Source organism: Pipistrellus hanaki (genome assembly GCF_964339955.1).
Source record: "Pipistrellus hanaki genome assembly, chromosome: 13".
Lineage (NCBI taxonomy): Eukaryota > Metazoa > Chordata > Mammalia > Chiroptera > Vespertilionidae > Pipistrellus > Pipistrellus hanaki.
In genome coordinates, this window is record NC_140515.1 from 32,729,396 (window position 1) to 32,750,458 (window position 21,063).

Consider the following 21,063-nt stretch of genomic DNA (forward strand, 5'->3'; position numbering starts at 1 on the left):
TTATTCAGAGAGTTTAGGTGTGTCAACCTGAATGATAAAGTTCCACCTGGATTATTCAGAGAATTTAGATGGTGTCAACCTGAATTGTAAAGTTCCCTATTTTTTCACCTTACATTGTAAAGTTCTTTTTAGCATTCATTAATGATCCTTGCCTAAATCCATTATTTCATTAGAGGTTGTAATATGGTGATTTTTCTAATTATATTATTCTTTTTGCATTTATTAGCTAAAATTGTTCTTAAAAACACACACCTTAAACTCATCAATTATGAATTTATAGTACAAACAAGCAGGTAAGTGTGTGGTTTACAGGTCCTCATTTTTTATCAGTTTTCAAAATAATGAGTTGGTTTAAGCAGCCTTCAATGGTGACAAATAAAGGGTTTATTTATTTATTGATATCATTATTAAGTCGCACATTGTATATATTTGATGTGTTTCAATCCACGGATGTCATCATTCTTTTTGATGCTCAAATGCTTTTTAAGTTGGCTCCTTTGTCTTTTATTGTGATACTTTCATACTTTGAATAAAGGGGCTTGAACCTAAATAAAGTTTATTTAACTTCAAAGCCAATGTTCTTTCCACTGTTATTATATCTTCTTTAAGAAAGCTCTTAAAGAATAGATGAGACTTAAATGGCACAGTTGAGGGGGGCACTTGTTAGGATAGGATTTTGATGCAGGAGTGTCAGCCTCAATGAACATAGGTCTACCAGTAGGAAGACAAAAGGCACTTGAGGCACGAGGGTCTGGGCTATGAAGTGCTAGGAGGAAAGGAACATAGGCCAGAAACATAGTACCAAGGACTTTGCTAGCTGGGTGGAGGGATTTGATCTTATTTATTTATTTATTTTAATATATTTTATTGATTTTTTACAGAGAGAAATAGAGAGTTAGAAACATCAATGAGAGAGAATCATTGATCAGCTGCCTCTTGCACACCCCCTACTGGGGGGGGATGTACCGGCAACCATGGTACATGCCCTTGACCGGAATTGAATCCGGGACCTTTCGGTCCGCAGGCCGACGCTCTATCCACTGAGCCAAACTGGTTTCGGCGGATTTGGTCTTTTTAATACTTAGGTGGCAGGTCGTGGGATTAAATTGATGATATTTTGTTTCTTACATGAGATTGGAAGAAAATTATTTTCGAAAGAAGGCCTCTTGATTGCTGTTTTCATTGGAGTTTGTAAAGAAAAAGTCAGCCAAAGAAGCCAATATCATCTAAGCAAAGTCTGGAAATAATCACTTGTTGAGTGATTGTTAACTTTTTCAGAACCCTATAATCCTTAACTGTTCATCTTTTACATGTGATATTTATGTTGAATTTGAGTCAGTGGGGGGGGGGTGTGTGATTGTGTGTGTGTATAATATTTATCTAGTGATAACCAATTTGTATAATATTTATGTAGTGATAACCAAAGTATATTTAAGTATTTTATTTCTGTTGGCTTACTGTTGCTTGATTACATTACTGGCTATGTTAAAACACAAGAACTAATTATGGATTTGTGGGCTTTATCATATTTTAGTATAATATCTGGTTAACTATTCACTAAATTTTATTTACTGATTTCTAGGGCCCCATGGTTATGAATGTGCTTCAATTTCATAATGCCTCCTGCTATGGCAGACATCCTTGACATCTGGGCAGTGGATTCACAGATAGCATCTGATGGCTCCATACCTGTGGATTTCCTTTTGCCCACTGGGATTTATATCCAGTTGGAGGTACCTCGGGAAGCTACCATTTCTACTATTAAACAGGTATGATAATACTAGAATTTCTATAAATGTAACTTATTACTATAACACTTAAGGGAACATGTTCTTCTATTATGGAAAGTATAATGTAAACCAAAGGATAAATTTGAGGGACTTTTAACCTTCAGCTCATGACATTTAAAAATTTTGATTCGTGCTTTATCTCTTATGAACATTTAAATCATCCTCATTCTTATTCTCACATTTAATTAAACCCAAGACCCTTCTGTGCACAGGCCAATCCTCTAACCACTGAGTAACACCGGTTAGGGCTCTCGCAATTTTTTATTTTAAAGAAACACACCTTAATATGTCTTTGATAGCTTTCCATATTTCTATTTTATATTTATAGTTCTTTAATGTTCTACAATTTATTTAACCAATCTCTTACTGCTACACATTTGTTTTCAGTTTTTGAAATAGTGCTACAGTGAGTATCCTTGTAGATGTGTCTTTGTGCACTTAAGCAAGTGCCATTTCAGAAAATGTCTTATTTTTATCCTGCAGATGTTGTGGAAACAGATTAATAATTACCCAATGTTTAACCTCCTTATGGAAATTGACTCATATATGTTTGCATGTGTGAATCAAACTGCTGTATATGAGGAGCTTGAAGATGAAACAAGAAGACTCTGTGATGTCAGACCTTTTCTTCCAGTTCTCAAATTAGTGACTAGAAGTTGTGACCCAGGGGAAAAATTAGACTCAAAAATTGGAGTCCTTATAGGAAAAGGTAATTAAAATTTTTTCTAATATGAATTCTTAACTTGTTTTTTGCGATATATACAAACATGTAAGTATGATTTAAGACATTGCTTTGCAAAGTGTTGTCCACGGACCAGTGATGGCCTGTAAATTGTTACCAGTTATTGAGACAAGTACAGAAATCAGGAATAAAAACTCCTCTAGCAATGTGATAGTGCCACAATATCCAAGGGCTTAAGTTTCTTTTTCGAGTGACTTATTTTTATTTTATAAAAATACTGGTTTTTTTTGACAGGTTGTAGAGAAATATGTTCCTTTGCCTCAGATAGTTTGAGAAGTCCTTTTCTAAGAGATACTGAACTGCTCCTATAGTATGAACATAATTTTTAAAATATATTTTATTGGTTCTTTTAAAAAAATTATCTTTATTGTTGTAAGTATGATAGATGTCCCCTTTTTTTCCCCATGGACACCCCCCCCTCCATCCTGCCCCTACTCCCCCATGAACATAATTTATATAGAACTGTAGGCCCAGTGCATGAAAATTCATGCACTGGAGGGGGGGGTGGTCCTTCAGCCTAGCCTGCTCCCTCTCACAGTCTGGGAGCCCTCAGGGGCAGGAGACGACCCGGTGATCAGGGAAAGGTGATACCCCATCACACTTCTGCACCTGCCACTGCTGGCAGTGCAAGCTTCAGCCAGCCCTAGTTACCTGAGCCTCGGGCAGCCCTGGGCAGCTGGGAATGGCCATTTGTGGCTTGCCTGCACCTCGGGCCATCCCTGGGTGGCTGGGCAGCTGCCATCCAAGGCTTGCCTGCGCCTTAGGGGCTGGGGGTCTGACGGGACTGGGGACTCTGGAGGCAGGTGAGCAGAACAGCCAGGCCCACCTGGGGGTAGGCCCAGCCTTGCTGCGCACCTGCCACTCAGTGGGGCTGAGGGGACTGGGCCCCACCATCTTGTGGCTGTGGGCGCCACCTTCTTTGATGGTGTGGCAGTCAGTTAGCATAGTCCCTCCTTATTGGCTGTGGGCGCCGCCATTTTGCAACATTGTGAAGGTCAATTAGCATATTCCCTCTTTATTAAATAGAATTCTCTATGCCCACCAAGACTTTAAGCTGATAAGTTTTCATAAGTAACCCATATTATTGACAAATTTTACTCCATAACTAAAATTATTTTTAAGAAGTTAATTTTGTAGTGAGTCAAGATACAGCATGTCTATAGTATTCTTTGCAAATTAATTTCAGGGGAGAATTGTTAGTAACAAAATAAAAAAAACAAGTACAAATCTCTCTTCTGTAGTAATCTCAGAGGCCAGTATTTACTATCAATATCCTATTCCCTTAGACAAGATACCAATATGAAGTGAGTACCATAGGGTAATTGAGGAAGAGACTTGGAAGTTTAAATACAAAACCAAAAAAATCTACTGGAGATTATTGGATCTGCATTGGCTACCTATATTAATCAAATTTAATATTAGAGTATAATATAGTACCATCTCAAGAACCATCCCATTTAAAACAGTATTCTTTGATCTTGACCTAAGGTAATTCAGGGTAGACAATAATTACACTGTGAGGCTGACCTCTTCCCTTTGAGTACTTAGAACAGAACCCTGTTGATTTGCTAATGGCATCCTGTTCTTTAAAATGTTTGATTACTTCAGAGGATAGCTTGTTAGCTTCTCGCAATAATCCCCCCCCCCCCCACACACAATTAATAGATATATAATTACATTACCATACAGATTTTTTCTTATATATTACTAGACTTCATAGAAAGCATTCTTTTCTATTTTCTCCAAATGCTCCAAAGATTTTTATAGGTTATTAAATTTTCTTCATTAGCAAAAGTTTTCCGCTGAAACCGGTTTGGCTCAGTGGTAGAGCGTCGGTCTGCGGACTGAAAGGTCCCAGGTTCGATTCCGGTCAAGGGCATGTACATTGGTTGCAGGCACATCCCCGGTAGGGGGTGTGCAAGAGGCAGCTGGTCGATGTTTCTCTCTCATCGACGTTTCTAGCTCTCTATCCCTCTCTCCTCCTCTCTATAAAAAAATCAATAAAATATATTTTTTTAAAAATAGTTTTCCTTCACTTGAATTGAAGAATATATGGAAAAGTAGAAAGAATTAAAAATTACTTATAATCTTTTATCTTCTAGGATAAGACTATCCACTTGATAATATTTTGATGTATCTAAAACATTTGGTAATCCAAAAGGGTAGCACCACAGAGATAGTTAACTCTCTTCAGAATATAGGTATCTTTTTAAAATTTACCATCTTTTCAACCTTTAGGTTACTGTGTTCCCTTCTGGTCTTGATTTATAAAACATAGGATTCATTAGCTATCATTACCTCTATCCAATCTTGCCAAATTTAATAAGAATATAGGCGAACCAAATATTACATAGGATATATTTATGCTAAAAAACTATTCATTGTTTACCTAAAATTGAAATAGAATTTGGCATGCTATTTTTCTTTGGCAAACCTAACTTTACCTTACTACAGCACAGGAAATATGTATATTAGAATTGAATTTCTCTTTCTATAAGTAGTGTATTATAGAATCATAAAGCTTATTGTATAATTTTATTTTGCAGTATTCCTTGCAATTTAAAAGATCAGCATGTAAGAAGTGTTTTACTGTGTTAAATTAAACAGTTTGTAAACTCTTAACTCTTTATAAATTGTACTTTAGATCTTCAGCATCTCTAGAAAAACTGGTGTTTTGATCATATACACAAATTTAAATGTTAACATTCATTTAAGAAGTTAAATAAGTCTGTTTTAATATTTTAGAACCAATTTTCACTTTAAATACCTAACAAGTAAAGTTTTGCAATTGTTGTTTTGTATTTCATGACTACAACCGGGTTTAGTGAGGTCATACCTCCTGTCAAAACAATAAACAATTATTTCAATTTAACTTCAGGAACAAGTTTGCTGCCTCCTCCTCCCCAAAGAAAACAATAGAACCTTTACAGATATAACTGCCTAATGGGTCTAAAAATACCTTCTTTTAAATATGATGTGCCTGATTATTTTCTTTTTAATTCTAGATTATCATTTATAGAGCAGTTCAACCAGTGAGCCACATCAGCTGGGCTACTTTTAGTATTTTATCTGGCTATTCATTGATTTTGTATAATATTTTCCTGCCCAGTTTTGTTTGCTTAATAAAAGCCAATTATATAAGTTTTCATTGAATATATTTTATATTCTCTTATATTTTTTATATTCTCTTTAATATTAGCTACTCAAAATGACTACTTTAAAAAATGTGTTTAGGTTTGCATGAATTTGATGCCTTGAAGGATCCTGAAGTGAATGAATTCCGAATAAAAATGCGTAAATTCAGTGAGGAAAAGATCCAGTCGCTTGTGGGATTGTCTTGGATGGACTGGCTAAAGCAGACATATCCACCAGAGCATGAATCATCCATCCTTGAAAACTTAGAAGATAAACTTTATGGAGGAAAGCTCATTGTGGCTGTGCATTTTGAAAATTGTCAGGTAATTTTATTTTAATAAATAATTTGTAATAAATCTGTGACTTTTACCTAAATACAGCTCCACCCTCAGAGGAGGCTCTTGCTTGCCTAGAAAATTTTTATACAGAACATTTTTATTTAATTTTTATTTTTATATATTTTTATAGATTTCAGAGAGGAAGGAAGAGTGAGAGAGAGAAACATCAATGATAAGAGAGAATCATTGATTGGTTGCCTCCTGCATGCCCTACTCTGGGGATCGAGCCTGCAACCTGTGCATGTGCCCTGACTGGGAATCGAACTGCGTCCTACTGATTCATAGGTTGATGCTCAACCACTGAGCAACATTGGCTGGGCAAGAGTATTTTTAGATTTAGTGTGGAAATATATTTAGGATTATAATAATAGTGATATATCCTTTGCTCATATATGATTTTTTGATGCAGTGGCATGTTAGCAAACTGTACGGTTTTTGAATAGTTTTTATTAATATATTTTCAATGGGTTATAAAAAAGTAAAGAATTTTAAAGGGATATTAAAAAGAAAAGAAAGAGAATATGTGACAAAGATACATGTCTTCAGAGTCTGGTCCTTTACAGAAAATATTTGCTAACTCCTATTTAGAAAATGTTCTTTAGTGCAGATATTTTTTTTCTTTTCTATAAAATGAAAGGTTTGGCCAAATGATCCCCCCCAAATTATTCTTGTATTTGTTAATATGTAAATTAAGTACTGATATGGAGTTGGACATTTCCATGTATGTTTATAAAGTTAATCTGCATCTTAATGTTCTGAGCAGTTTTACAAACTGAATTATGCTATTACCTTTGTATTATCATTTTATTATCTAGGGTCAGCCTTAGGATTAGTGTAGAAGTTAAAATAGTTTTATTCTTCAATTACTATGATAACAGTGACAAAAACCATTATCTGTAGCCATTCTATTTTGAGTACTAATACTATGCCTGGATCTATGAAAGGAATTTTAATATATTTACTAGTTCTCACAATCTATAAAATGAAGTTATTGTCTCCACTTGTATAGTGAAGAAACAGAAAAGAAGAGAAATTTGGTTATTTATGCCAGGCTTCATAACTGGCCAGTGTTAGAACAAGGATTTTATCTTGGTGTTTATGGCTTTATCCAGTCCTACCACCTTTCAAACAGCATGTTATAAGTATTTATTAGGACAAATATGAGAAAAGGACCCTGCCTTCTGGCATTTTACAAAGGAATTTTGTGTAGGAAACAAAAACGATTTACTACTCTATCCAGAGATGTGTTGAGATTAAAGTTCAATTTGAGCCAAGATTAGGATATCATGAGGTGTCAAGATCAAATTTAAAATATTGTTTAGTGAATTCTGCGCTATTGGAAGATCTGGAATAGGGAATTTTACTGTTAAGAGATTATTAGAGTTTAAGTTAAAAACAGTAGAATTTAACTTGAACACAGCCTGGATTTCTAAATCAGTCTGTATTTAAGTACTAGAGGCCCAGTGCACAAATTCGTGCACACTGAAAGGAAAAATATTAATTAGAAAAAATATTTTAATATTGCTACTTGCCCTTTCTCTGTAATAGAAGTGTCAACCAAATTCATGATTGACAATGACAAATTGAAACATATGCATGCAATTGGCGCCAGCACAAACTTTATACGTATTGTGCATGCATGAGTCAACTTAGCCTTTTATATATAGAGAATAAACTTCCTTAATTAGTCCTGCTTTCTGATTTAGCTCAACTTTTTCCAGCCCAGTGTAGCACCCCAACTTCTCTTTTAGGTAATGTCAGCAACACAGTAAATATCAACATGAAGCAGATTATTATTGTAAATCTTGCAGGGAGAATAAAGGGTAAAATTTTATTACATCAGTGTAAGACTATGATTTATCAAGTGAGTCTGTGGATCTTAGTTCCTGTGCTATGATGCACAAGACACCAACTCAGAAAATACAGAAGAAAGGGTAAAAATACTGGAGAAAATAGATTGGAAGACCCAGTAGGTTTAGGTCTTAGAAGTTTGAATTTGAGATACCTTGTGGAAAAGGGAGGTGATGTAAATTAATTTAGTGGAAATTACTGCAAAGTCAATTTCAGGTCAGTATAGAGAATCTATATATATAAAAAGCTAATACGTTAAAGTGTCTCTCCAGCCGGCCGACTGGTTGCTATGATACACACTGATTACCAGGGGACAGATGCTCACACTCTATGCAGGAGCCACCTAAAGGATGTACACAGTAATGTGCACTGGCCATTTACAGAGAAACGCAGCGTGGATCTGGCGCCAACAAAGCAACACTCAGCTTCCCCCAAGTGGGACACAGGCCCTGCCACCACCCTGGGACAACAGCTCACCAAATCGCAGCTGACGCTGTCATGGTGGGAAAATGTGGCTCACAGCCCAGCCCAGCCCACCTCGGAATCGGTGGCTGTGGGCACCGGATAATGACATCAGCTAGCAATGTCCGACTTCCTCTCCCTAGCAACTAGCCTCTTTGGAGTTTATTCACCCAAAAATATGACTTGCTTTATAGCCAGTTGCAAATATTTTACACATTAACCAAATGTTTGTGAAGCATTTTCCCATGCCTCATCTCATTTGATCCTTTCAGAAGTCCTGGAGTAGGTAGATAGAAGACTCAGTAGAATCCTATTTTTATTAGCTGGAAAATGGAGATTTAGAAAGTTTAGAAACTTGACCCCACTGAAAAGAAGTAAGAAATGGTGGACCTTGAAAATGACTTCAAGCTTTTCACGAAGATGGCGCCGAAGCGAAGAAGGAAGCCTCTGCCCCTCCCAAAGCCGAAGCCAAAGCAAAGGCTTGGAAGGCAAAGAAAGCAGTGCTGAAAGGCATCCACAGCCACAAAAAAAAGAAGATCCGCACGTCACCCACCTTCCGACGGCCAAAGACACTAAGGCTCCGGAGGTAGCCTAAATGTCCTCAGAAGAGCGCACCCAGGAGAAACAAGCTTGACCACTATGCCATCATCAAGTTCCCCCTGATTACCGAATCAGCCATGAAGAAGATAGAAGACAATAATACACTTGTGTTCATTGTGGATGTCAAGGCCAACAAGCACCAGATCAAACAGGCTGTGAAGAAGCTCTATGACATTGATGTGGCCAAGGTCAACACCTTGATCAGGCCTGATGGCGAGAAGAAGGCATATGTTCGACTGGCTCCTGACTATGATTCTTTGGATGTTGCCAACAAAATTGGAATCATCTAAACTGAGTCCAGCTGCCTAATTCTAAATATAAAAATTTTACACTGTAAAAAGAAAAAAAGAAAATAACTTCAAGTTTTCTCACTGTACAGAATATATTCAAACACTGCTGCAGTTAAACATTTTACCTTTTGTTCTCCCTGTGTGATCTACAATAACTATCTGCTTTCTGTTGATATTTACTGCTGTGTTGCTGACCTGAAAGAGAAGTTGGGGTTCTTTACTGGGCTGGGAAAAGTTGAACTAAATCAGAAAGCAGATTTAATTAAGCAAGTTTATTCTATATATATAAAAGGCTAGTTGACTCGCCCATGCTCGATACATATAAAGCTCTCACTGGCGCCAATTGCACGCATGTTTTTCTATTTGTTATTGTCAATCGTGATTTTGGTTGACACTTCTATTATAGAGAAAGAGCAAATAACGGTATTAAAATATTCTAATTTCCTTTCAATGTGTATGAATCCGTGCACCAGGCCACTAGTGTTCTAATAATCATTGTTGTCCAGGGTAGCAGTTGGCTGCTGTGAGAGAGAGTGAGCTTTCTTATATCTTTGATATATGATCATTTGGTGTGAAATTATTTTGCTATATTATAGAAGGATTCAGGTATTATTAAACAATATTTAATATCTCTACCTTTGGAATTTATGCATAGGTTTAATATTATTCCATCACAATTATATCTCCATTTTTCACTAGTTAAAATTTCTCTGTTTCTTTTTACATGTTTATAAAATCAGACAAAAATTTTTAAAATATGTTTCAATTAGTATAAAGTAAAAATCTCTTCTTACTAGTGACTACATATAACTTTTATTAATACAGACTAAAAACACAGGGTTTTGGGTAACTTTTTAAAAGAAGGATATTTACTGGAAAATGCATGTGATAAACTACCTGAAGATAAATTTTAGTTAAATATTATTAAACTTTAGTTAAATATTTATCTGACTTGTGGAAACTATGGCACACTCTATAGTGTAAGATGAATTGCAAATTAACAGAAATCTTAGCATATTTGGCATGGACACAGTATATTTAGAAAACAAAGATTTACTGAAATATTAAATCTAAAGGATGTACATATCTGAATATTATGTATAGCTATTTATAATGTAGTAATATGTACAAATGTAAAGAGTGTTTTGTTTTTATTTTTTAAATTATTTTTAAAATATATTTTATTGATTTTTTTACAGAGAGGAAGGGAGAGAGATAGAGAGCTAGGAACATCGATGAGAGAGAAACATCGACCAGCTGCCTCCTGCACACCCCCTCCTGGGGATGTGCCCGCAACCAATGTACATGCCCTTGACCGGAATTGAACCTGGGACTCTTCAGTCCGCAGACCGACGCTCTACCACTGAGCCAAACTGGTTTAGGCGAGTGTTTTGTTTTTAACACAGATGTTTAATTGTGGTGTTTGTTTTATTTCTATCTCTCCCTTTAGGATGTGTTTAGCTTTCAAGTATCTCCTAATATGAATCCTATAAAAATAAATGAATTGGCAATCCAAAAACGTTTGACTATTCATTGGAAGGAGGATGAAGTTAGCCCCTACGACTATGTGCTGCAAATCAGTGGGAGAGTAGAATATGTATTTGGTGATCACCCACTAATCCAATTCCAGGTATGAGTGTTAACTTTCAGTTCACCAGAGAAGTGTGTGTGTGTATTTAACAATTTGACAATTTAAATTTCTGACATAAAAATGTGTTAACTATAGTCAGCATTTGGAACCTACAAAAAATTACACTCAAATAATAGCCACAATCCTACCTCCCTCCAAGTTGATCATTGTTAACATTTTGGCATGTTTTTGTCATTTTACTCAAAGTTACATGTATTTTTGGCATTATGTGTTTATCTAGATTTTTTTTTTTTTTTTTTTTTTTTTACAGAGAGGAAGAGAGAGGGAAAGAGAGTTAGAAATATCGATGAGAGAGAATCATCAATCAGCTGCCTCTTGCACACCCCATACCGGGGATGTGCCCGCAACCAAGGTACATGCCCTTGACCGGAATTGAACCCGGGACCTTTCAGTCCACAGGTCGATGCTCTATCCACTGAGCCAAACCGGTTTTGGCTATCTAGAATGTTTTTATTCTGCTTTTTTGATTGTTTCAGTGTCATAATTTCATATAGTATTATGAATTCTTATTTCATCATATAAACAATGATTTAGATATGAAATATTCTGGGGGGAACAAAAGAAAATATTTTCATTAAATGGCCACTAATTGAAATTATATAAAAACTTATTTGCAATTATCTGTTAACTAGGTAAACTAATATTAAAAATTTCCATTAAGTATTATAAAACTTTTCAGTTTAAGCCTAAAATTATATGTGTAATTCCCTCCTTCACCCCTCACCCACTTTTTTGTTACTTCCATATATGGTAGAAATTGTGTTAGAATTAAGTTTCACCATTCTCCAAAAGTCTTTCTTACTTTTCGGTTATTTATTACCATTTAGTCATGATTTCTCTGCTTATATGTGTTATGAAAGGCACTCCAGTGCCTCAGATTATTTTTGGAGTAAAGTGGAGTTTAAATAAGATATGTGCAATGCACTACCTCTTCCCCCACCATATGGTATCCTATTTAAAGGATAGGATCCTAGCTGTGCCTTCAAGGTATTTGAGGATTATTTTTTGAAATTACATTTGGAGACTAAAAAATGATAATTATATTAAGAACAATAAGCTGAGTGCCACGTTGGATAAATAACAAAATTTTAGAGTAATATGTGATCACTTTTATTTTTGTTTTGTTTTAAGAAAGAGGAATACAGGCATGTCAAATATTAAGTGATGTTTGTTTGAGAATAAAGACCTGTGATTTATTAGAAGGAAATAGGGAATTTTACACCTTTGTTTTCAGATTTTTGGTGTAACCTTCAGTTCTTGTGCTTTAGTAAGTAGGAAGTCTAACAGTGATGATAACTTCTGTGCACAGCTTTGTGAGCTGTGCATTCTGATAGTAAGTGCTTGAACTTTGGCTCCTAAGAGGAAGAAGGAAAATGTAAAGTGCTTGGTGGGCATAGAAGTACTGCTTTTTCCCTTCATGTTTTGCCATATTTTAAGCAGCCTCCTGTTTGTTTAACTTAACATCTTTTTCTTAATAAGAGGAAGGTATATTGTTTTGCCAAAAAATAGAATTTGTTATTATAAAGAAAAATAAAGCCATGTATACGTTTTTGTATAAAGTCATATTGGAAAGAAAATATACAGTATCAGTAAAGAAATATGAAAGAAAAGTAATGATACATCTTTCATAGTGAAAAGTTGCGAATGAATACATTTATCACAAAATCATGTAATTCCACCTATAGGCCATCCTGGGATTGTTTGTTGTTTTTTTAATTTCAGAATTATATTTTTAGTGGTTCTACATTTGATACAATACATGGAATTACACTTTATATCTGTACTAGAGGCCCGGTACACAAAATTTGTGCACAGGGGTGGGGGGGTGTCCCCTCAGTCCAGCCTGTACTCTCTCCCAGTCCAGGACATGCCTCTTATAATCTGGGACTGCTGACTCCTAACCGCTCACCTGTCTGCCTGCCTGCCTGCCTGATCGCCCCTAACCACTTGCCTGCCTGTCTGAATACCCCCAACCCCTCTGCTGGCCTGCCTGGTCGCCCCTAATCACTCACCTGATTGCCCCCAACTGTTTGCCTGCCTGCCTGATTGCCCCCAACTGTTTGCCTGCCTGCCTGCCTGATCACTCTTAACCTCCTCTGCCTCGGCCGAGGCATCTGCAGCTTCGTCAGGAAGGAAGTCCGGAAGATGATTCAGCTGTCCAGGCTAATTAGCATATTATACTTTTATAGATAAGAAAGTTTTTCTTTTGAGTAATACATTGGATTTCTATTCGTTTTTTTAAGGAATCTTTGGTAATGTGAATAACCACCTCCCTTTTTACATGCCTCTCTGGAGTGTCATCCTGGTTTCATGGAAATAGAGCAATAATCCCTCCCCCGCCCCCCAAACAATAATGGTTGCCTGGAACCCTGTGCTAAAAAAAGTACCAGGTTTACTTCAGGAATCCATAGGAAAGTGTGAGTGGACAATTGAGATGACTTAAGAAATGGCCACATGAGTACTACATGCTAACCTTTCTTGACTGATTGGTGAAAGCTTGTACTGTGACATCCGTCTAAGATGTTCATGTCCTGTCCTAGAAAGATATGCCTATTGTCAAACTGTCAGGTATTAAGTGCAGAAAAGAGAAACATGCTAACCTTCCTTGACTGATTGGTGAAAGCTTGTACTGTGACATCTGTCTAAGATGTTCATGTCCTGTCCTAGAAAGATATGCCTATTGTCAAACTGTTAGGTATTAAGTGCAGAAAAGAGAAAATAAAACATCTAGACTGAGGCATGTGTTTCAAGTTTAGCCAATAAACAAAACAAAAAAAAGGCAGGTGGATTTAAATTCAGGTCTTAAAGATACTAGATGTATAACAACTCTTCGAATTTTTGTTCTTTAATATATTAAATGGGGGATAATTGCTCTAATAGAGTTTTTATGAAGATTACCTATAATGTATAAGAATTGTCTAGCTCAGTTCTTATGTACTTGGATGGTAGTGAATGGTAGTTTTTTTGTGGTGTGACTTTATTTCTCATATTCTTGACATTAACTTGGTTAAGATATACTTTCAAAGTCATTTTAATATAGTATTGTTCAGCTTAATTTTATTCTTCTATTGATTTAAGTATTTGCTTGAATATCCTTACCTATTGTTTCTTGCCACTGTTAGTATATCCGGAACTGTGTAATGAACAGGACCTTGCCTCATTTTATACTTGTGGAATGTTGCAAGATCAAAAAGATGTATGAACAGGAAATGATTGCCATAGAGGCTGCCATAAATCGAAATTCATCTAACCTTCCTCTTCCTTTACCACCAAAGAAACGAATTATTTCTGTAAGTTTTATGAACTTTTGCCAACCCCAGAAGGCATGTGATTTTGTTAAGTTGTACATGTAAGTCTCTCTCACACACACACTTTTTTTTCCCCACTTCTCCTTCTGTGAAAACCAATGCATACAAATCCCTTTCCATTTATAATAATTATGTTTAGTTACTATTATTTTTCTTTACCTACTACATATAAATGTAAATATGACATTTATATTTTTGTTGTTCTTTTGATTCCAAATAAAAATGCCATTAAATTAGAGATTTTTTTAGATTAGAGCTGAACATAGGACTTGAGTAATTTGAGACATTGTGGTAGAAAAGTTAGATGTGCAGAAATAGTTGATTTACTATTTTATTTTATTTCTATCAGCTTAGCTATGATAGTGTTGTGGTATATATACACTGAATGGCCAGATTATTATGATCTCTGAACGCATAATAATCTGGCCACTCAGTGTGTGTGTGTGTGTGTGTGTGTGTGTGTGTGTGTGTGTATTAGAAGCCTGCTGCATGAATTTGCAATGGTGGGGTCTGGCTAGCCTGGCTAGGGAGGGAGACATGGGTGATTGACCGGCCTGCCTGCTGGTTGAACTCCTGGTCAAGGGGACAATTTGCAAATTAGCCTTTTATTATATATAGTATATACACTAAATTATTATGCGTTCAGAGATCATAATAATCTGGCCACTCAGTGTAATTTGTCTGTCTTATTGAATACTTTTAGACTTTAATTGTATCAAAAGAAGAAATGTTTGTGTTCATGGGAACAGTTAACACTTTTAAATAGTTATTCAGTCTTAGGAAATTGTATGAGTAAGATATTATCTATATATTAATTTAGATGTAAATTCTTAATTTATTCAAAGCTTTTAATACTATTTGATTATGATATTTAGCTTTGTGAATCTCTTAGCAATATTGGAATGCTGCTTGTGTTTTACTGTGAGAATTAAGTGCTAAAGGTTATGATGCTTACTTTAACATATGTGACTTTCAGTTGTTAGTTTAGAGGTCTATTTTCATTATTTTGCCAGTGGACATGAGAATTGATGAAATGATTTTATTGTTGGTAAAACATACTCATGTCTTTAATTAAAATATCTTGTACTTATTTCATTCTTTTACAGCATGTTTGGGAAAATAACAACCCTTTCCAAATTGTCTTGGTTAAGGGAAATAAACTTAACACAGAAGAAAGTGTAAAAGTGAGTACTTGCTAAGATTTGAATTTGTCTCCTGCTCCATTCTTTAAATAACTCACTGATATGCTCAGTAAACGTCACATTGGAAATTAAATTTTACTAGCATTGGTCAATTATATGAGGGTAGAATATGGCAGTTAATTATAAGACAAGAATTTTTGTTATTAAAAATGGTTTTTTGTTTTAAACTATTTAAATACTTGTTTGGAGATATAATGGATAGATTGACATTTTCCAATATATTATATAAAAGAAATTGCTTTAGAACAGGGATATAGCAAGTGAAATTTAAGTTGAAACTATAGATTATGTGTTTGTATGCAAGCTTACTCTTCTTTCTTGGCCTTGCTTAGAGCTGCACCCAGCCCCCCTTTTTTTCTTTTAAATTTGCTAAGCACAAAAAATGTAATACAATTTCCTGCAAGAAAATAGATGGCTACATTATAGACCACAAGTTGTTAACACATGGAGATTTATTGCACAGCCCCATACAATTAAATGAAGACTTAACAAGGCATTTTGTCTCAAAGTAAAAGCATGCACTTTCTCCTATTTTGTTTGGCAGAAAATTAAGTGAACAGTTTTGTGATCCAAGAAAGAGATTCAGTTAGTTTGAGATGTTTGCTGGCATGACAACATATTCAGGAAGCTGGCAAGAGGAGACTCGCAAACTAGATGAAGTGGACTAGGCGACATTTTATGTCCTCTTGCCAAAGATTACCTATAGCTTGCTTTTGTAAATGGACATTAAAGATTCTTTGGGTAGCTGTTATTAAAATAAGGTTGTGTGTTTTTTTTTTTCTTAGAGTTTTAGCTAGATTTGAATTTTTAATGAATGTTTTCTATTTTAGTTAGCCTTTGTTTTCTATTTTAGTGGTAATTTTATTTTTTCCTTTAATTTAATTTTTTTAAATTTTCTTATAAATTATTTTCCAATCATAAAAGTATAACATTATTGCAACAGGTTAAAAAAAATCCAAACATGATTATAGAAAAAAGTTACTGATTTCTCCTACCTGCCTCTATCATCATATATAACCAGTATTGTGAGTGATTTCCATAATTATATAAATACAATATATACATATAGTTTGGGGGTTGAATAGGTTTTGATTGTGTTTGCTGATTGGTTGGTTTGTTAAAAAGGGATGATACTGTATGCATTATTCTACAACCTGATTTATTTACTTTATAATTCATCTTAGACTGTCATAAATAGTCACTAAAGTTCCTTGGGTTTTATATTTCTAATGGCAGAAATCACATATAGGCAATTCTATCCTCAAGTCATATGGAGTATTATATATGTTTGTTATAGTTTTTTTCCTTGATTTGTATGTAAGGATGTGTAATTTACATTGTAAAAATGGGAATTCTTGTTCTCCCCATTTGTAGTTTATTGTATTTGTCTTCGGTAGGTAATTTATGTTATTTAATTATTGTGTAGTTATTAAATTTCCTACAATATTCTATTTTATTTCTTCTGCAGAAGACCAAAGAAGCCTTCACTTCCTGCTTTATTTTCTATGTCTTTGTCAGTGACATTTTATTTCCATAGGTTTTTGCCAACTTCCAACAGATATTTCAAGCTGAATTGATTCTGTTGTTTTTGGTCATGCTCTAAGGCACATGTGTCAAACACAAGGCCCGCGGGCCAAATCCGGCCGGCCAGGCCTTGCAATGTGGCCCACACCGCGCTGTCATCACTGCACTCCGCTGTCAGTTTATGACATTGTCAGTTTATGACTGTTCAGTAAACCATTTGGCCCGCGATTTAGGCTGGATTTTAGATTTTGGCCCCTTCTCTGATTGAGTTCGACACCCCTACTCTAAGGAGTAATAGTCTTAATGACACATAAAATGTCTCCTAGTCCACTTCATCTAGTTTGCGAGTCTCCTCTTGCCAGCCTCCTTTATTTTTTCCATAGGGGTTATATTGTTGAATGGAAGTAAGTTAAGGCAATTATGACATGATTTATTTTTATAGATGCCCACCATTCTGTTTAATTGCTACACGTTAGGAGCTCCAGTACAATGTTGAAAAGAAATCTGAAGGAAATAAAAGAAGGGGGTATGCCGCTTTACTTCTTTCCAAACTTTCTGGCTAGGACCTTCAATATATGATGTTAAATGGAAATGAAGAGAGCAGATGTATCTGTCAGGATTCTTCAGAGAAACAAAACCAGTAGAATATATGGTGGGTCAAGGGGGCAGGGGGCGGGGGCATGCAGACATGCACATGTAGACACACATTTATTGTATTTAAGGAATTAGCTCACATGATTATAAAGTTGATTAAGTCCTGTGATCTGTAGGGATAGAGGCAGACTGGAGATTCAGAGCTCAGAGTTTAATTCTAGTGTGAGTCTGAAGGTTTGAGAACCAGGTGATTGTTTTGAGGAGTTCCTGTTGAAGGCTGGCAGGCTCAAGACCAGGAAGAGCTGCTATTTCAGTTCTGACTACAGGAGAAAAGCTGATAAATCACTCAGGCAGGAAGAATTCTTTCTTACTCTTCCGAGGGTCAGCTTTTTTCTTTCCTTTCCTATTTTATTCTTCAACAAATTGGATTAGGGTCACCCGTTTTAGGAAGGGCAATCTGCTTTAGTCAGCCTACCATTTGAATGTTTATCTCATCTAAAATCCCCAAAGGAACACCCAGAACATTTGGACATTCCAAAGCTTAGTATTCTTAAAGGAAAGTATTCAGTCTTACAACTTTAAGTATAATGTTAGCTGTACATTTTTCAAGATGCCCAAGCACTTTGAGACTCAAGCTGTATGGGGCTGTTTTGGGTTCTTAAGGCATGCCAGGGGAGTTTGTCATTGTTTTCTTTACCCGTTGAATTCCTTTTAAGATAACGTTTGATACAAAAGTGCTGGAACCTTTTCCTAACCTCCTGATGAATTCAAACTTCTATCCATTGTGTGTTCTTTAACTGATGCTCAATCTTCCTGAGGTATGTTAGGAAGGAAAATAAAACTTAGAAATTTAGGTTTTGTGTTTTTTTTCCCTACCTTCCATATGATTTTACTGACACCAAATGCCATTTATTGTGCGTTTCATGATGAGGTCATTGCTTAGAAAAGAACTGTTAAATGATTCTTATAGGCAATTAAAGTTTTCTTTAGAGAATAAAGTAATTATGAAAATGAGAAATTGTGTATCAATATGCTTTCTTATTCCTCTTCTGTCTTGGCTATTAAAAATACTAATATTTGTTTCTCATAGTTTAGATACTTTGAGTATAGCATAAAGGTAGATACAGAGATTTCTTTAAAGTACTGTTGTATAAAATCTTTTTAATTTTTCTTACCATATCCTTTATAAACTAAATATGAAAATCTCCAGGCTTTTAATCTAAATTTTGGGGAAATATCATTTACAACATTTTAGAGACATGGACTTGAACAAAGGTTGCTTAAAGCTGTGGCTACTCAATCTAGAAACTATTTAAATAAATAGGGAGTAAAACATGAATCATGGTTTTTAACAGTAATACCAAAAATATCATTTTCATTTTTATTCGTACCTTTATTAAATAGAATGAGTTTTAGGTTGATTGTGGACATTTGCTATTATGTCTGTGTTATAAGATCTTAAATTTAGATAACCAACTTGCTTCTCCCTGTATATGTTTGTTTATTCTCCAAGTTTAGAGGTGCAGCAGTGGTACAGTATTCATGAATCTGTATTTGTTTTTGTCTCCCTCATTACAGGTTCATGTCAGGGCTGGCCTTTTTCATGGTACTGAACTCCTGTGTAAAACCATCGTAAGCTCAGAGATATCAGGGAAAAATGATCATGTTTGGAATGAACCACTGGAATTTGATATTAATATTTGTGACCTGCCACGAATGGCTAGATTATGTTTTGCTGTTTATGCAGTTTTGGATAAAGTGAAAACAAAGAAATCTACTAAAACAATTAATGCCTCTAAATATCAGACCATCAGGAAATCTGGGAAAGTGGTAATTATATACTAACTTCTGAAAATTTTTAATAATTAAGTAACTTAATGGAATAATATAATGAAGTAATTTTAAGACCCTTTGACATAATTGAGTAATATACCGTAAGTGAAATTAATATTTAATATAACTTTGGTCCCTAAGAACTGATTTCAAAAAGATAATAAATCTCCTTTTTTTTATGTCCTCATTCATTTCTCTTTTGGCCAATTTATTTTAGTAAGTATCATGCTATAAGTGCTCTATTATAAATGTTATACTGTTTAGGAGATACTGATGAAAAAGAATAAAGACATTTTAAAAATTACAAGTCCACAATCTCTTAACTGAAATTTCAGGTGCCACATATTTGAGGATTAAGAATTTTGTGCGTTTTAGGAAGATCGTAGATTGTCATATTGCATTCAACACACCTTGGGGGTCTGGGACTCAAATCTGTAGTCAAACACATCAGTATTTAGGAGGAAAGTATATGAATAGTCATGTTAAATGAGGCAAATATTAATTTCATGTTATTGTTTTAAACTATCAAATGAGTTATGAACAGACCTTTAGTTTTCACTTTCAATTTTGAAATTGTGAATAAAGGATGGTGCATTTTTTCCCATATTCTCTTCCATTTAATATTTTTAGTCAAGATTTTTTTCTTTCTTTCTTTCTTTCTTTCTTTCTTTCTTTCTTTCTTTCTTTCTTTTTTTTTTTTTCAGAGAGAGGAAGGCAGAGGGAAAGAGATAGAAACATCAATGATGAGAGAGGATCATTGATTGGCTGCCTCCTGCACACCCCTTACTAGGGATCAAGCCTACAACCCAGGCATATGCCCTTAGCCAGAATTGAACCTGAGACCCTTCAGTCCACAGGCTGACACTATCCACTGAGCCAAATCATTTCTCTTCTTTATAAAAAGTTGTGAGTTTTTTGAGAGAATTTTATACTTTAAAAAAAAAGTCTCAATTATTACATTTATCTATATGGATTTATATACTTCTAGGAGCCTGTTGCACACAATTTGTGCACTCAGGGGATGTCCGATTGACGGCTTACACCAGCCTAAGCCGTCAGTCAGACATCCTTAGCACTACTACAGAGGTGGGAAAGGCTCCCGCCACCACTGCTGGGCTCTCCAGCCATGAGCCCAACTTCTGGCTGAACAATGCTTCCCCTGTGGGAGTGCACTGACCACCAGGGGGCAGCTCTTACATTGAGCATCTGCCCCCTGATGGTCAGTGCTTGTCATAGTGACTGGTTGTTCCACCATTCTGTTGATTTACATATTAGACTTTTATATAGGATTCTTAATATCAGAATGTAAATATTTTCTCTGATTATTATGATTTTTAAGAACTATATGTTTTTATTGATTTCAGAGAGGAAAGGAGAGGGAGAGATAGTGGGAAACATCAATGATGAGAGAGAATCATTGATTGGCACCCTCCTGCACACCCCCTACTGGGGATGGAGCCTAACCAGGAATCAAATCTCCTGATTGATAGGTCGGTGGTCAACCGCTGAGGCACACCGGCTAGGCTGGTTATTATGATTTTTTCAAAATAAAATTTTCACAAAGAAGTCACAGAAGAGTTACTTTCTTAGTCTTTCTTCTCCTCTCCCCGTTCTCCTCCCCTCCCCCCCATTGATACTGAATTTTTTTACTCAAAGCATTTGAGGGTTAATAAGGTTTTTTGATACACTGACTTATTAGCCTTAAGTGTCTACATAAAAGTCCTGTCAGCTTAGTGCTTCCTT

General features: G+C 35.4%; 1 protein-coding gene and 1 pseudogene across 4 annotated transcripts in view; both read left to right on the forward strand.

Moving 5' to 3' along the window:
- Window positions 1-21,063, forward strand: part of PIK3CB (phosphatidylinositol-4,5-bisphosphate 3-kinase catalytic subunit beta) — a 105,263-nt gene that overhangs the window by 45,518 nt on the left and 38,682 nt on the right. For all 3 annotated transcript variants that reach the window (XM_084901764.1, XM_084901766.1, XM_084901765.1), the window contains exons 3-9: window positions 1,583-1,769; window positions 2,274-2,499; window positions 5,767-5,990; window positions 10,659-10,838; window positions 13,982-14,149; window positions 15,274-15,351; window positions 19,066-19,317. In XM_084901764.1, the coding sequence (XP_084757890.1) occupies window positions 1,599-1,769; window positions 2,274-2,499; window positions 5,767-5,990; window positions 10,659-10,838; window positions 13,982-14,149; window positions 15,274-15,351; window positions 19,066-19,317 (1,299 nt within the window). In that variant the 5' untranslated portion in view covers window positions 1,583-1,598. The remainder of the gene's footprint in view (window positions 1-1,582; window positions 1,770-2,273; window positions 2,500-5,766; window positions 5,991-10,658; window positions 10,839-13,981; window positions 14,150-15,273; window positions 15,352-19,065; window positions 19,318-21,063) is intronic.
- Window positions 8,733-9,251, forward strand: LOC311631592 (large ribosomal subunit protein uL23-like; annotated as a pseudogene). Its single transcript has one exon. The product of its transcript is annotated as a large ribosomal subunit protein uL23-like (transcript).